At 40.3% G+C, this 14,708-nt stretch overlaps 1 protein-coding gene across 2 annotated transcripts in view; it reads right to left on the minus strand.

The window, feature by feature from the left end:
• Positions 1-1,403: 1,403 nt before the first annotated feature.
• Positions 1,404-14,708, minus strand: part of LOC111162350 (complement receptor type 1-like) — a 37,646-nt gene continuing 24,341 nt past the window's right edge. Inside the window, exons 7-11 of one of the 2 annotated variants that reach the window (XM_022526714.1) lie at positions 13,688-13,894; positions 9,349-9,369; positions 8,289-8,364; positions 6,677-6,789; positions 1,404-2,662 (exon numbers count right to left, since the gene is read on the minus strand). In XM_022526714.1, coding sequence (XP_022382422.1) covers positions 2,661-2,662; positions 6,677-6,789; positions 8,289-8,364; positions 9,349-9,369; positions 13,688-13,894 — 419 coding nt within the window. In that variant the 3' untranslated portion in view covers positions 1,404-2,660. Of the gene's footprint in view, positions 2,687-6,676; positions 6,790-8,288; positions 8,365-9,348; positions 9,370-13,687; positions 13,895-14,708 lie in introns of both variants that reach the window. The other variant, XM_022526712.1, reaches the window with a different exon arrangement.

Raw genomic sequence — 14,708 nt, forward strand, 5'->3', positions numbered from 1 at the left:
GCTACTGTCTGTCCCTTAGCCTTGAGATCATTTCAGTGACTTAGTTCAAAGGGAGAGTGTTGACATTGAACATCCTGTAGCCTGGACAGGAATAGAACTCAAGAGCCAAGGCTTTGAGTGAGTTTGGGCAGTAAAGGCTCCTGGTGCCTGCAACTCCCCTAAAGATTTTTGTCACCCCGCCCAAGTGACAAAGAGGAGAGCATGGAGAGTATGCCTGTGTGTCCAGCAGGTTTGAAGCTGTGTGCTAGATCTCCTTTAAGGCCTCATGAATGGCACTAGGGTGGAGGGAGGGGTGTGGGGATGTTATCAAACAGAGGCCAACTTGTGTAAAATTAATCTGAATGCCAGATGCTTCTTGGCCTCCTAAATTAGTGTATTTCCATCATGCTTTTCAGAGAAATGGGCCTGTGAGGACTCTCAGAAAAGGCTTTCCACGGTCACAGTGAATTAATTACACACTAGGTTAGCTGTGAAACGCTGAAAGAGACTGCCTAAACAGAGCAAAGATAAGCCATCTTTTTGATGTTGGCCCTGGGAGCTGTGCCACCTCCGTTTGTACCTGGTGAGCACCTGCCAGACAGTTGACCTTCATATTTAGCTGTTACTGGCAAGAACATTCCAGTGATAAGCCACACCCCACGCAGGGAGGGATTCTGAAACCAGGAGGTGCAGAGATGGCGGCACTTCTCAGAAGGAAAGCATGTTCATTTTGTTTCCTCTTGGCTTTTGAAGGCTTTAAAAAGTAAATATATTACAAACCATGTTCCAGACATAGATTTAGAAGGAAAAAAAATCTTTTATTCCTATCCCATTGTAGTGAGAAAATAGAACATACCATTTAAATGTCATAGACTTTAACTTACACCTCACAATTACGTGTACACAAAAAGGAAATGAGAAACAAAATTAGATTGTTAGCACTAAGAATAATCTTGGAGACCTGCTTCTTGGATGAAAAATGTAAGGCCAGAGGTTAACAGAATTACTCAACAATGCAAATGAAGTTAGACAGGTCAGTATTTTACCCATAGTTAGTAGAAGCAGTATTTCCCATGGATCACTGATGTCACAGGCAAAAAAATCTCATGAATTCCTTGAAATTCAATGGCATGGTCATCAGATACTGGTTAATCACAATACTTACTGACCTACTGCATTCTGGGGGGATAAAGGAATTTACATTTTTTTCTTGTGGTAGGGAATTTTAATTCTAAGAAAGGCCAATTCCCATCAGTTAATTTCTAGCCCTTGTTTAAAATGTACTTTTTCAGAAACTCAAGACCTAATATATTTCCCAAAGTTTCCCCAAGTTTCAACTAAGCAAAACCACTGAGGATCTTTTCATATATTCATTGGTTACTTGCCTTTCTTTTATTGAAGGCCCGGCTGGATATCCTTTGCCCATTTACAGGGAGGAGAGGTGAGGAGGTTTGGTCTTTTATTTTTTTACTCTCTAAATATGCCAGTTACCCTTGTCTTTGATATAAGTTATAATTTTTTCCTCCTAGTTTGTCAGTTGACTTTGTTAATGCTGTTTTTCCCCCTTTTTTCTATGATTTTAAAGACAACTTCCAGTTGATGTCCAGTTCCCTCTTTATATTTATCGAGATAAGTGTGGCACAATACACTTGAAAAGCAAACCAGAATTACACAGAAGTTAGCAGTCGTCATATGCAAGTCTATTGTTAACTACCCAGAAAGATTCTGGTATCTTCTAGATCATTAGCATGGCCGATCTGCAAGTGTGTGGACCAGTTACAGACTCCAGGACCACTTATTTAGAGACCTGTACATTTATGTTGCAATTCTTAAATTCAGGGTTTCCTAGTTTATTGGGTGTATTCGGAATCTATACAAAAAGTAAGTCACTTGCTTTATAATAAAATCCTCCTTTTATTTGAGTTAGTATGTTTTAGACACACAGTACAAATTGCTTTTGAAATAGAGCTTAGGAAATACCCAGATCTCATTGTTTAAGATGTTTCTCTTGAAAACCTCTCCCCCTTCTGTCTAAACAGAAGACACTGTGGTTGCTTCTGCCTTGTATATAATAAACAGAAAATACTTTTTTCCTAGTGATAGCAAAAACGGATCTAGCTATATTTTTCTGTTCTAATAGATTTTGCTCTACAGAAGAAAAAGTGACTGTTAAGAAAGATATGTGTATAAAGAAGCAAACATGTATGAAGAAAGGTTAGCAAAAAATCAAAATATTAACAGTGGTTATCACTGAATAGTATAATTACGTGTGACTTATTTGTTTTTCATATCTTCCTCCTGGATTTTGATCCTCTCGTTAATGAGCCCATTCCATAGTATGAACATTTATTTGAAAGTGAGAAAGGGAAATCACCAACTTGTAAACAGAAATCCAAAGTGACGCCGTCTTCCTTTATGTAACTGAGACTATTTATAAACCCTGAGTGCAGTCTTTTCCCCTTACTAGCTGAGGTGTGCATTCAGCAGCGGAGGGCAAGAGGACTGACAGTAACCCAGGCTAAGAGGAGGGAGTTTTACGGGGTCCTGGGAGCGTGTCAGCATCTTCTTGGGCACATGTCTGGTCTCTGCGAGGTCACGTCTGTCATTGTACGAGTCTCCCATCTTACTCTGTTGAATAGGCTCCTTTCCAACAACATTGTGATTCAAGGTGTTGCCCAGCTCTGTGGTACTTTGTCAAGGAAGGGCACTGAAATAACAGGATGTTTTTATTCAGGTGACAGCATGGTGACAAGGGAACGGCCCACGAATTTGCTGCTTAAAATGGTGATACTAGCATTACACATAATTACGAGTTCAGAAGACGTGTTTCTGCCCTCCTTAGTGGTTGCTGTGTAGGGCCCAAGAAAATACGGCCAAAGTTGAGACACTGAGTAGATAAGAGAGAGATTAATGAAGAAGTGGACCTTTCCTCGTCACCTTTTTTTGCCAAAGGAAAAGTGTTCTCACAATTGAGCGACTAAATAGAAAGAGCCTCGTTCCAGAAACATAGAGGTCCCTCATAACACACGAAATATTTCTGACTCTCTTTTCTGAGCCAGGCCATGGCAGGAAGAGTAAACAGGAGCTGGTAGTTTGGACGAGGCTCTGCCTCCAGGAGCATGTCCTCCCCCTACTGCAGTCACGATTTGCAGAAGATACCATATAGTCCAAGATGTCCAAACACTTCCCTGGCCGTGCTTCAGGCCAGGATGACTGTCCTCCCACCAGGGGACAGATCCCTGCGGAGGCCCAGCCGCTCACCTGACACCCCCTATTATTACTGCTACCTGATCCCTCAGTGTTCCTCTCTCCGCCTCACAAGATTGCCCAACATCATTTGTTACCTGCGTCATCTTTGAACATTCTCATGTCCTTTAGTGTGCAGCTGTGTCTTTGGAATCTACCTCTTTACCTGTATCACCCTCTCGGCCCTTGCCCCTGGCTTGGGCGCAGGGTGCAGATTCTGACTCATTCCTTGTCTACCGTATCTTGCCACCGATGATCAGCCCTGCTCCTGGAGAACATTATGGCCAAAATCCCAATCTTAAAAAGGAGATTGGAGACAAACTCATTAAGGACTTCCTACCATTTAATTTAAAGTTGATCAGCAGTCAATGTACACAATTTTACGTGTACCTTGATATAAAAGAATGTTCCAGAAAAAGTTGAGGATACATGAAAAGTTTGATAAATTTATCTTCAACAATTTACCGTACACTTCTCATTTGATTAAGTCTATACTTAGATTTGGGGGAAATTTAAATGGGAATCCTTACTCTAAGCTAGTTTAGCATGGCAAAGAAAATGTATACATACAATACTGGCACATTAAGTGAGTGATCAGTGTTTGAGGACTGAGCAAGTCAATGAGCGTAGTAGTGCTAACAGGCAACAATGATAAATGAAATTTTGAATACTGTGGATATAAGTTTACATACAGTTTGTAATGGTGCAAACCAAACTAGGATTTAATATACAGTTAATAAAATCCTAGTGTATAAACTTGTAAAGTATGTGAATAAGCTTAGGATTATTAGCCATTGGATGGAGGTTTTTACAGGTAGTTTTTCTATTTATATTTTTCTGGTATTTTCTATTATTTTCCTAAGCACATATTACTATTAAAAGAAAATATTCCGAAAATGGTAGAGATAGTATGTGCTATGAGTGCCAAAGACAGACATTACTTTGCACCAGAACATTTGGGGAGAGCTTCTTGGGTGAGTGAATTCTGAGCTGGGCTAATGCAATTTTGATCGGAAGAAAAATGGTCAAGTGTTTAGGTAGGTACCCTGGCAGGACTGAGGAGAAATCAACTCATCTTTAATTAATTTAATTTAATTAAAGTTACTTTGTGTGTTTCTGTTGGTGACAGGTAGCACAGTGGGCTTTGAAACACTTTTGTACAGCTTTTCCTTCAGAGTAAAGGACAAAGAATGCTTCAACCCAAGAGCATAAGGTAAAGCAGCATAATATTCTCTGTCTTACTTTATCTTAAAATCTCCTGCATTGTTTGACTTCTGTTCCCATACATATGTTATTTGTGTTAACATAGTGTTCTTTTCCAATGCAACTACTGGAATAACATCAGAAAAAAATTACTCTCCTAGAAGGTCACACCATGTCCTGACTTCTATATCTTGTGGATCTACCAGTTGGGTTTCCCCAGGTACATGCTAATGGTCTTTTGAGAAGAATCAGCTGGATGATCATTAAAGCTTCAAAAAGTAAATTAGCAATTCTGAATTTTTAAAAAGCAATGCCTGTTTCATTTGCTTTCATAAACAGCCATGAAAGACAAGCTATGCAACAAAAGCAAAGTGAGTAAAAGCCTGATAGTAAACAAGGGATTCACACATTCTAATTAGGAGAAAGTTGACCCTACCTTCTGTGTTTGTTTAGAAGATCTGAATTGTGTACATCATGATTAACTATAAATGCCTCTCCCACCCCTTTACCTTTTTCTGTGGCCACTTCTGTCTTCTGTTGAATTTAAGATTTCTGACATGTTTGTTGCTAAAAAATGGCTGGTTTAGGGGCGCCTGGGAGGCTCAGTGGTTTAAGCCTCTGCCTTTGGCTCAGGTCATAATCCCAAAGTCCTGGAATCGAGCCCCACATCGGGCTCTCTGCTCAGCGGGGAGCCTGCTTCTGCCACTCTATCTGCCTGCCCCTCTGCCTGCTTCTGCCTACTTGTGATTTCCACTCTGTCAAATAAATTTAAAAAAAATCTTTAAAAAAAATTGCTGGTTTAAATTAATGCACGCTGATATATATATGGGAAAGAGGACAGAACGGAGATTTATTTTAAAATGTGATACTTTTGGGCGCCTGGGTGGCTCAGTGGGTTAAAGCCTCTGCCTTCAGCTCAGGTCATGGTCCCAGGGTCCTGGGATCGAGGCCCGCATCAGGCTCTCTGCTCAGCAGGGAGCCTGCTTCCTCCCCTTTCTCTCTCTGCCTGCCTCTCTGCCTACTTGTGATCTCTCTCTGTCAAATAAATAAATAAAATCTTTAAAAAAAAATGTGATACTTTTGCTTCTGTTTTCTAGAAAGGGGCCTAATCCCTTTAATGGGCTTTTGTGCTGGTGTTTCTAACAGTGTCCTAAGAATCTGGATAGGAAGAAATTTTAGGATACTTGGGCATAGCCAGAGTAAGCAAGGACTGGGAAAATCCTCTGTATGATAAAGAAAAGTGGAATTTTGAATTTACAAGAAAACCAAGAGTCAAAATAAGGAACCCTGAGAACATGTTAAAGATTTTAACAAAACTGACAGGTGTCTAATGTGGGAGAGGCCTAGGAAAAGGGTGGCAAGGCAACCAAGGTTTACAAGGGGATCAAGCAGTGAGAAAATCAGATCATATGATATAGTTCAGGGTCTGGAGCTTTTCTTCTTAAGGACCACATAGTAAATATTTTTGGCTCTGGGAGCTACCTAGTCTCACCATCTGTGGCTTCTATTCAACTCTTCTGTCGCAGAGGGAAAAGTAGCTGTAAGTAGGCCAACAGTGGGTGAGGCTGTGTTCCAGTAAGCCCTTATTTACAAAACAGTTACTTTTAGGTTCCATGATTTCTACTATTCAGTTCTACACTGTGTGCCCCTTTGGGTTGTAGCATAATCTCCCTTTTCACCCCAGTCCTTCAGCAAACAGCTCAACATTTACTACACAACACCTGTGAGGCCAAGCTGGGGCTCTCAGTTCCTGGAATGCAGGCATGCGGTGTGGTGACAAGCCCCTGTGGGCGGGGGAGGGGCACAGAAGGGAGAGAGCAGATCTAGGAGGCCAGGTGAGGCAGAGAATTGAGTCAGAGCTGGGAAGCAGGAAATGCAAAGACTCCACAGGATCCTGAGGTGACCCTGTGCACTTAAGGGGAGTGGGGGGACCCGGAGGCACACCCACGTGGCAAATGCTTGGGTTCCACAAGAAAAACAAAAGCTTCCCTCTCAAAGGTTCATGGCACCCCTGCACAAAAATAGAGGAATGCTCTGTGAAAACAGTGCCTGTGCACAGCGCAGATGGCAATCCTCACCCAACTGCTGGAAACAGCCAGAATCCAACACAACAGCAACCAAGGCATTTCTACTTCCTGAAGTACCTTCTGACACCCCAGCCCCAGGGATCCAGCTAGACCAGCAATCTATGCAGATCTTGTTCTCATTTTTCAGTACTTGAGCTTTCCAAGACATGAGTTCAGGATATACGTGAGGTACCTGCTGTCTTCCTGATTGGTTTGCAGAGTCTGAGGCTTTACACTGTTGTCTTCTTGAGGATGTAAATGGATCATCTCTTTAGGTTTCCCATCTGTATTCTTGCTAATGGGCAGAAAAGGAAAAATAGGAAAATAGCTTAATTATATACATTTCAGTCTTGGAAGAAATTCGTCAGTGGCATTCACTTTGAAATTTAGGGCAGAATTTGCCGAAGTTTCTGAAATCTTTGTGAGATATGTAAAAGGAAAACATAACCAAATCTCCCCTTTCAAGACTAAGTCAAAACTCAAAGGAGGAAAAGCTATGAAAACCACCCTGTACCTTGTGTCAGAAGACTCTGAATTCTTACAGATAAGTGTCCATACCTAAAGCAACACTTCCTTCCACAGCAGTTCTGACAGGCAAATAACCCTTTATCGCCTGATTGTGACATTGTAGCCTCTCAAGGTCAGGGGCCCTGTACAGTGGGTCTGACCCAAAGCTTCCTCTTCTGTTTTAGTGAAGGTAGAAGTTCTGTGTTCTGTCCAATTAACGTCCACAGTTTGGAGAGCAGCAGTCCTTGTCATGAGGCATAGGAAGACTGACAGTATTTCCAAGGATTTAATGCTTTGAGATGCCAGTAACGATCACGTGTGAAGAACGATAGCTCACATTTTCTGACCTTCATCCTAAGTGAGGCACTGTGTTAAGTGAGCTTGGAACTACTGTCCCTATTTTACAGACAAGGAAAATGAAGTTCAGAGAAGGGAAGTGTCTCCCTGGGGGTTTCATAGCCAGTAGGTGGGAGTGAACACAGCTCTCACTGCTCACAAATCTTGGGATCTCACGTGGTGTGCTGCTCTGCCTCTTCAAGGGCTAAGTAAGCACTTCCCTGACAGAAATTAAATGAGACATGATGCAATACTGGTACCTTTAGGTTTCAGTATGTGTTGGTATTAGGGATTTCAGGGTGGAAGCACAAAGAGTTAAGTCACTTGGCCACTTGCCAGTACTTCATTACTCAGTTACTCTTTACCCTTTCTTAGAAATTACAAGGAGGGCATCCCTTGAGACAAAGAGCAAGAGTGAATCAGGAGCCAAAGTTTTCAGAGGGTGAGGAAGGGCAACTTGAGATCCTTGCGTGAGGAAGAGCAGATTTTTATACCAACAAGTGTTCCAGAGCAGCTTCCAAGGCACAATGACTAAGTGGTTATCTGAGGAATGGCCTAGAAGGGGTCTTGGATGATAGGTGGTACATGGAGTGAGAGAAAATACAACCTTAGAATATGCTGAATGAATGGCTATCCAATTGAATGATGGTGGTAATGAGGTAACAGAAAATATGTATTGTTTTCTTCTCTCAGTACCTGGCACAGATCTCTGAGACGCTTATATAATTTTAAGTATCACTTGAAAAAAATGTTATTATCTTATATATTTCTTTTAGTGTGAATACTTCTCTATAATGTACATCAAGGATCTTCTTTATAATTATGAATTATTACATCTGTTTATGTAGTGGTTTTTTTTTTTTTTTGAGGTTTTCTTTCATTTCTCTTTGGCTTTTAAGAGGAGGCAGGTACAGTCATAGACATTTTATAGGACAATATGGCTATGCTTACCTTTTTTTGCGCTTTACAATTATCCAATAAGAGCCAATGACAGATGAAAGAAAGAAGATCAGGCCAAAGAAAATACCTAGGCAGTAAAACAGGGTCATTGAATGCACAGAAAATATAACCCATACATTTTAAACTCTAAACATCTAGTCGCACTCGAAGTTGCCAGTGAGTTCTTTAAATGCAAGTATAAATTCTACTTTTAAGAAACACCTCACAATGGGGTGCCTGGGTGGCTCAGAGGTTTAAGCCTCTTCCTTCAGCTTGGGTCATGGTCTCAGGGTCCTGGGATCAAGCCCCACATCAGGCTCTCTGCTCAGCAGGGAGCCTTCTCCCCACCACCCCCCGCCTCCCACCTGCCTCTGCCTACTTGTGATCTCTGTCAAATAAATAAATAAAATCTAAAAAAAAAAAAAAAAAAAGAAAGAAAAGAAATACCTCACACAGGCTTACCTTTAGGAGTTTCCCTCTACTCCTGGTTTAATCTAGCACATTAGTCTTAGGGTCAGGGTCACTGATAAAGTGTGAGCAGGGCAGTCTGTAACCTTTAGTCCACAGCAGCCTTTCAACAGCTAGGTGACAACAGCCCTGGAGCTCCTGGCCTCGGCGCTGGAGGGCCCTGCGCTCCCGCCTTGTGTAAGGCCCAGGGACCAGCTGTCCTCTGCCACAGAGTCTGCCACCAAACCACTTCTCTTAAATGGGCTAAGGAAGTTGATCTTTGTGGCTTCCAGTTTGTGGGAGTGGGCGTGATACCATCCTGAGGAAACTTCCTGGGTTATAAACCAAAGAGGAAGTAGGGCTCTCCAGCTACGAACACGAAGGAGGATTATTCAGTTGTAACAGTTTAAAGCCAGTATAGAACCTTCCGTCAAGGACACTCACTCTGTATGCCTGTGAGGATACCAGTCTTGCCAGACTGTGGCCTGAATTTTGACTTACTTTCCTTCTAACCGAAATTGTAATGTAGGAGACACTGATCTCTCCTTTCAGGTTTCACTCGTGTAAGTGCATACTTACTGTTCAGGGTGCGAGAGCTCCTCATCCAGCCCTTCCCAAAACTTACCGACTATGAGAGCACTTGTGCCTGAGGGGAAGACAAAAGCAGGACAGCGTCAGTCTGGCCCACAGCATGACCAACAGGAGATCAGTCACTGACGATTCTTCCTGCTTTTTCAGCACATGGTCTGATGTTTTTCTAATATAAAAAGCCATTGGTTTCCCTCATGTAACTTCATTTTATCTTGTGCACTGAGCAAAGTGTGTTTTTTTTTTAACTTAAAATTTTATCATAAAACAATTACAGAAGAGAGTTTATAAAACAGTATACATGAAAAATATCACACAGGATTGTACTACCCTGAAAAATCCTTTACTAGGTAAAACTGTCCTAAAATTGTGGTGTACATTTTTCTAGCTGCCTAGGCCGACTATGTCTGCCTCACTGATTTTTTCCTACATTCAGCTCCAGAAAGCTGTTTCTGGAAGCTTATGATTTCAGGATGCCTCTAGTAGGTCTTCAGGGACTAGAGAGCCTTAAATTAATCTTACTGTTCTAGGGCTTCTGTCTCTTTCAACCTGTTGGCTCTAAAAAGAATCAGAAGAATGACAGACAAGGGTGCAAGTCTGGGTGTTTCAATCAGTTTAGCATCTTCCTTTCATTCAAATCATGATCCCCCAGGGTCCCAGGATTGAGCCTGGTATAGGGCTCCCTGCTCATTGGGGAGTCTGCTTCTCCCTTTGCCCCTCCCACTGCTCATGCTTCCCCACCACTCTCAAATAAATAAAATCTTAAAAAAAAAAAAAGAAGAAGAAGAGGGTGCAAGTCCTTGGAGTCAGATTGGCTCGGTTAAAAATCAGTTTAATATATGGCTAAAAAATAGCCATATATTTTCCATGTTCATTGATTTTTCTATATCTCATTTATCCTACCTGTGTATTAGAGATCACAGTACATCTAACTCATCTAACCCTAAATATTTATTGAGAACATATAAGCTATTTAATTCTGGGTACTGGGGACACAAGTGAAATAGACAAAAATCCCTGCCCTCATGGAGCTTTTATATATCTATATATGTGCTTAATTATAATCATTAACTTGCTCAAGAGCTCACAGAATTAACAAATGTGAAGGACTCAGAGAAGCCTTTGTCATAAAGGAAGCACCAATAGATGGATGGATATTAGTTCTTGTTTACTGCTCGTAATATATATATCTTTTTCTTCATCACAAATGTAATAGTATCCAAATAATACAGAAATATGTGAAGTAAAAATAAGAGTCCCTGTAATTTTTCTCCTGTACTGTTAAGAATTTCGCTTACAACTAGATGTCCATCAACAGATGAATAGATAAAGAAGATGTGGTGTATATATATATATACAATGGAATATTATGCAGAAAAATGAAATCTTTCCATTTGTAATGACGTGGATGGAACTAGAGGGTATTATGCTGAGCGACATAAGTCAATCAGAGAAAGACAATTATCATATGATCTCACTGATATGAGGAATTTGAGAGGCAGGGTGGGGGGTCATGGGCAAAGGGAGGGAAAAATGAAACAAGATAAAACCAGAGAGGGAGACAAACCATAAAAGACTCTTAATTTCTGGAAACAAACTGGGGGTTGCTGGAGTGGAAGGGACCGAGTGGCTGGGTGATGGAAACTGGGGAGGGTATGTGCTATGGTGAACGCCAGCCATGAACTGTGAAAGACTAATGAATCACAGACCTGTACCCCTGAAACAAAAAATACATTGTATGTTAATTAAAAAAAAAAAAAGGATTTGGCTCGTAACTTATTTAGTGGACTTCTCTTCCTAGAACATCTGTGAAATGAAGTCTCAGGATGTAATAAGCCAACAATTCTGGCTATAATCAGTATTTATTGAGGAAGCATCAAGTGATTCCTTGTCTTTTTTTTTAAATTTCTTCTTTGCCGGTATTCTCTGGAGAGCAAAATTGCTTTGGCTGAGAACTACTGATTTTTTTATAATATCCTGAAATGTTCTGGTACATTCCTTTCTGGAACATTTTCCTGTGATCTAAGTTTTTATGTATTTATAGCGTCTTTCTCTCTAGCTAATACTTCAACAGTGGAACGAAGTATTCAATATATGTCAGCTTGTATGATCATCGCAACCACCACTTATATGTTCGTGAGAACACTATTAACCCTTCATTATATTTGCACAGAGATCTCATCTGGCTAATGTCTTCAAATTTACTTTTCCAAGTATGTAAATTCGAAGACAAATTTGTTGACATTTTATGATTTTCTCTATGCTATCAGAAAACTCAAAACGCTGCCCTTCCTTTAGCTGTTTCATAAATATTTTTATATTTTACCTTAGCTGTTCTATGGTCACTTTTTAAACTTCTCTTTATTCCATCTGGTATTTATTATAAGATAAAAAGAAAGGGTCGGGGCACCTGGGTGGCTCAGTGGGTTGAGGCCTCTGCCTTCGGTTCAGGTCATGATCCCAGGGTCCTGGGAAGGAGTTCTCTGCTCCGGCTCTCTGCTCGGTGGGGAGCCTGCATCCCCTTCTCTCTCTGCCTGCCTCTCTGCCTACTCGTAATCTCCGTCTGTCATATAAATAAATAAAATCTTTAAAAAAAAATTTCTTCAGTGCTACCTTATAGCATTTGGTCATCTTTTCCTTTCCCATGGTTTGATGTCTGTTATTATGTTTTATCTGCAAGATACATTTATTTTATTAATATCTGCTTTGTTCCATTTACTTATGAAAGTAAGTTTATTTTTTTGTGCTGGCATAAAGTAATTCAGGTATTGTGGCTTTCTATTTTCTTTTACTATCTGGTATGGTTACTCTTCCAATTATGTGAATTTTCTCTCTCTCGCAGACACATCTTCAGAATTCTCTAAAGGCATCCAGTTGGTTCAACAGTGAGATTTTTGCCAAAGAAGTAAATATAATTTGACATTAAGGGAGTGTCAAATTTATAATTTGGAAATATTATGTGAGTCAGCTTAGTTAACATGTTTAAGGGATTAACTATAAAAAATAGATCTTGAACAATCTTAGCATTCAATCATGTATTATAACAAAGAGTTATAAGAGTTGTGGAGGGCAGCTTCACATTAATTTTGATTAAAGATGATTATACACTGTTAATTTTGCTCAATAGCATCTTGATGTGTACAAATTTAGGATTGAGGGTTTTCTATCTTATATCACTCTCTAGTTGTTAGCAGAGGGGTACTCTTCTACTGAGCTCAATGATACATGATTTCTTTTTTTTTAATTAACTAATTTTTTAAAATTTGAATTAAATTTAGTTAGCATATAGTGTGTTCTTAGCTTCAGGGGTAGAGTTTAGGGATTCATCAGTTCTATACAACACCCAGTGATCATTACACCAGGTGCCTTCCTTAATGCCCATCACCCAGTTACCCCATCCCCCCACCTGCCTCCCCTCCAGCAACCCTCAATTTGTTCCCTGTAGTTAAGAGTCTCTTATTGGGGGCGCCTGGGTGGCTCAGTGGATTAAGCCGCTGCCTTCGGCTCGGGTTGTGATCTCAGTGTCCTGGGATCGAGCCCCGCGTCGGGCTCTTTGCTCGGCGGGGAGCCTGTTTCTCTCTCTCTCTCTCTCTGCCTGCTTGTGATCTCTCTCTCTGTCAAATAAATAAATAAAATCTTAAAAAAAAAAAGAGTCTCTTATTGACCTCCCTCTCCATTTTTAACTTATTTTATTTTTTTTCTCTTCCCCTCTGTTCATCTGTTTTGTTCTTCAATGAATAAAGAAGATGTGGTATACACACACACACACACACACACACACACACACACTGGATTATCACTCAGCTGTCAAAAGAATGAAATCTTGCCATTTGCAATGACGTGGATGGAACTTTAGGTATTATGCTAAAAGAAATAAATCAATCAAAGAAAGACAAATACCATATGATTTCACTCATAAGTGCAATTTAAGATACATGATTTCTAAATCTGCTCTATCCAGCTGTACCAGCTTAAAATCCTGTATACCAGTGAGGGAGACCAACCATCTTGTCTCTGCACCTTGGAAAGTGCTCTCTCACTCATGTTGAAATATTCTTGAAGGCCTGCACTACCATTGATGTGCTCCTGACTTTTAAGGCCCCAAGGCTATGAACAAATCATTACTGTGCCATGCAATCAACAATAGAGTAATATAGACAAAAAAGGTTCAGAGGGGTTCCTGAGGAGAGATGGATGGGTTGAGCAGTGTGAGAAGAGTGAGGCTTGCCTTACTTTCATTGCAAGGGCTTTCTGGGAAGAATTAGGAGCTCCTGTCGTACTCCTTAGCTCTTAGCAGGTGTTATAAACATCACACCACATTCAGTGACAGTATTGCAGAACGAATGAATAGTAACCATGACTAAGGAAGGACCTACATTTCTTGCAGCTCCATTTACTAGATGTGCATATGGCAAGAGGAGGATTCCATGTGTCTTCTGCCTGGCATTGGCTCTGGGGACTGCCTTTCAGAGTATACCCATCCTCACACTCGAAAGTTATATTATCTCCATAGTGATACACTTTTCTCATTTCCAGCTCCTTCCGGATTCCATTCATAAACTCTGGGATGATACATTTTACCTCTGAAATTAGAAAAATCAGAAGGAAATTGACATTTTATTGTTAATTGTTAATTGAAACTGACATAGTGGAGAGATCTATGACCCCAAACTGCTTTGCCTTCAGCAAAGATGTCATGTTTTCAATCAGGAACTGTTGACACCCACCCAACATCTTAGGATTTTAAATTCTCTGACTTTCATTTCTTGGGTAAAGTAAGAATATGGAATGTATTATGCATCCACTTTTAATTATTGATACCTCTGCAACTGGGGAAAGATTGGGAGATATGATCACCATGTTCTAACACTGGATCCACTTTGGTCACCCCATAAGGAAACAGGAATATCACATTAACTCTCCCTAGGTATACAGTACATACTCGTATTTTGCTTCTTGATTTAATGCATGTTTCTGGCTCATTTCTATGCATAGAACAAAGAGGCTAGTAAATCATGATTCTAAATTCAAAACATAATTTTTCTACTTTTTCTTCTTTGTTTTGCTTTTTTTTCTGCCCAGCTGTCGATACCTTCTTCAGCTTTAAGCAAAGCCTGCTTTTTAGTTGTAATTATTCAAACATGAGGCTAAATTATTCTTTTCTGTATAGGAACCAACAAGATAAAGTGGTATTTCCCAAAGTATGGTCTGTGGTCTTCCTACTTCAGAATATACTGATGGGTTTGTTAAAAGTAGTCCAAACTCCAGTTCAAAATGTCAGAATCAGAGTTCTTAGGAATGACGCTTGAGATCCTAATCTTAACAAGGTTCCTGGCTGATTTTGCTCATGCTAAAGACCTAGAATGACTGCTATAAAGCACGTTCAAAGAGGACAGT

Source organism: Enhydra lutris, unplaced genomic scaffold (assembly GCF_002288905.1).
Source record: "Enhydra lutris kenyoni isolate GAN:26980312 unplaced genomic scaffold, ASM228890v2 scaffoldscaffold91, whole genome shotgun sequence".
Lineage (NCBI taxonomy): Eukaryota > Metazoa > Chordata > Mammalia > Carnivora > Mustelidae > Enhydra > Enhydra lutris.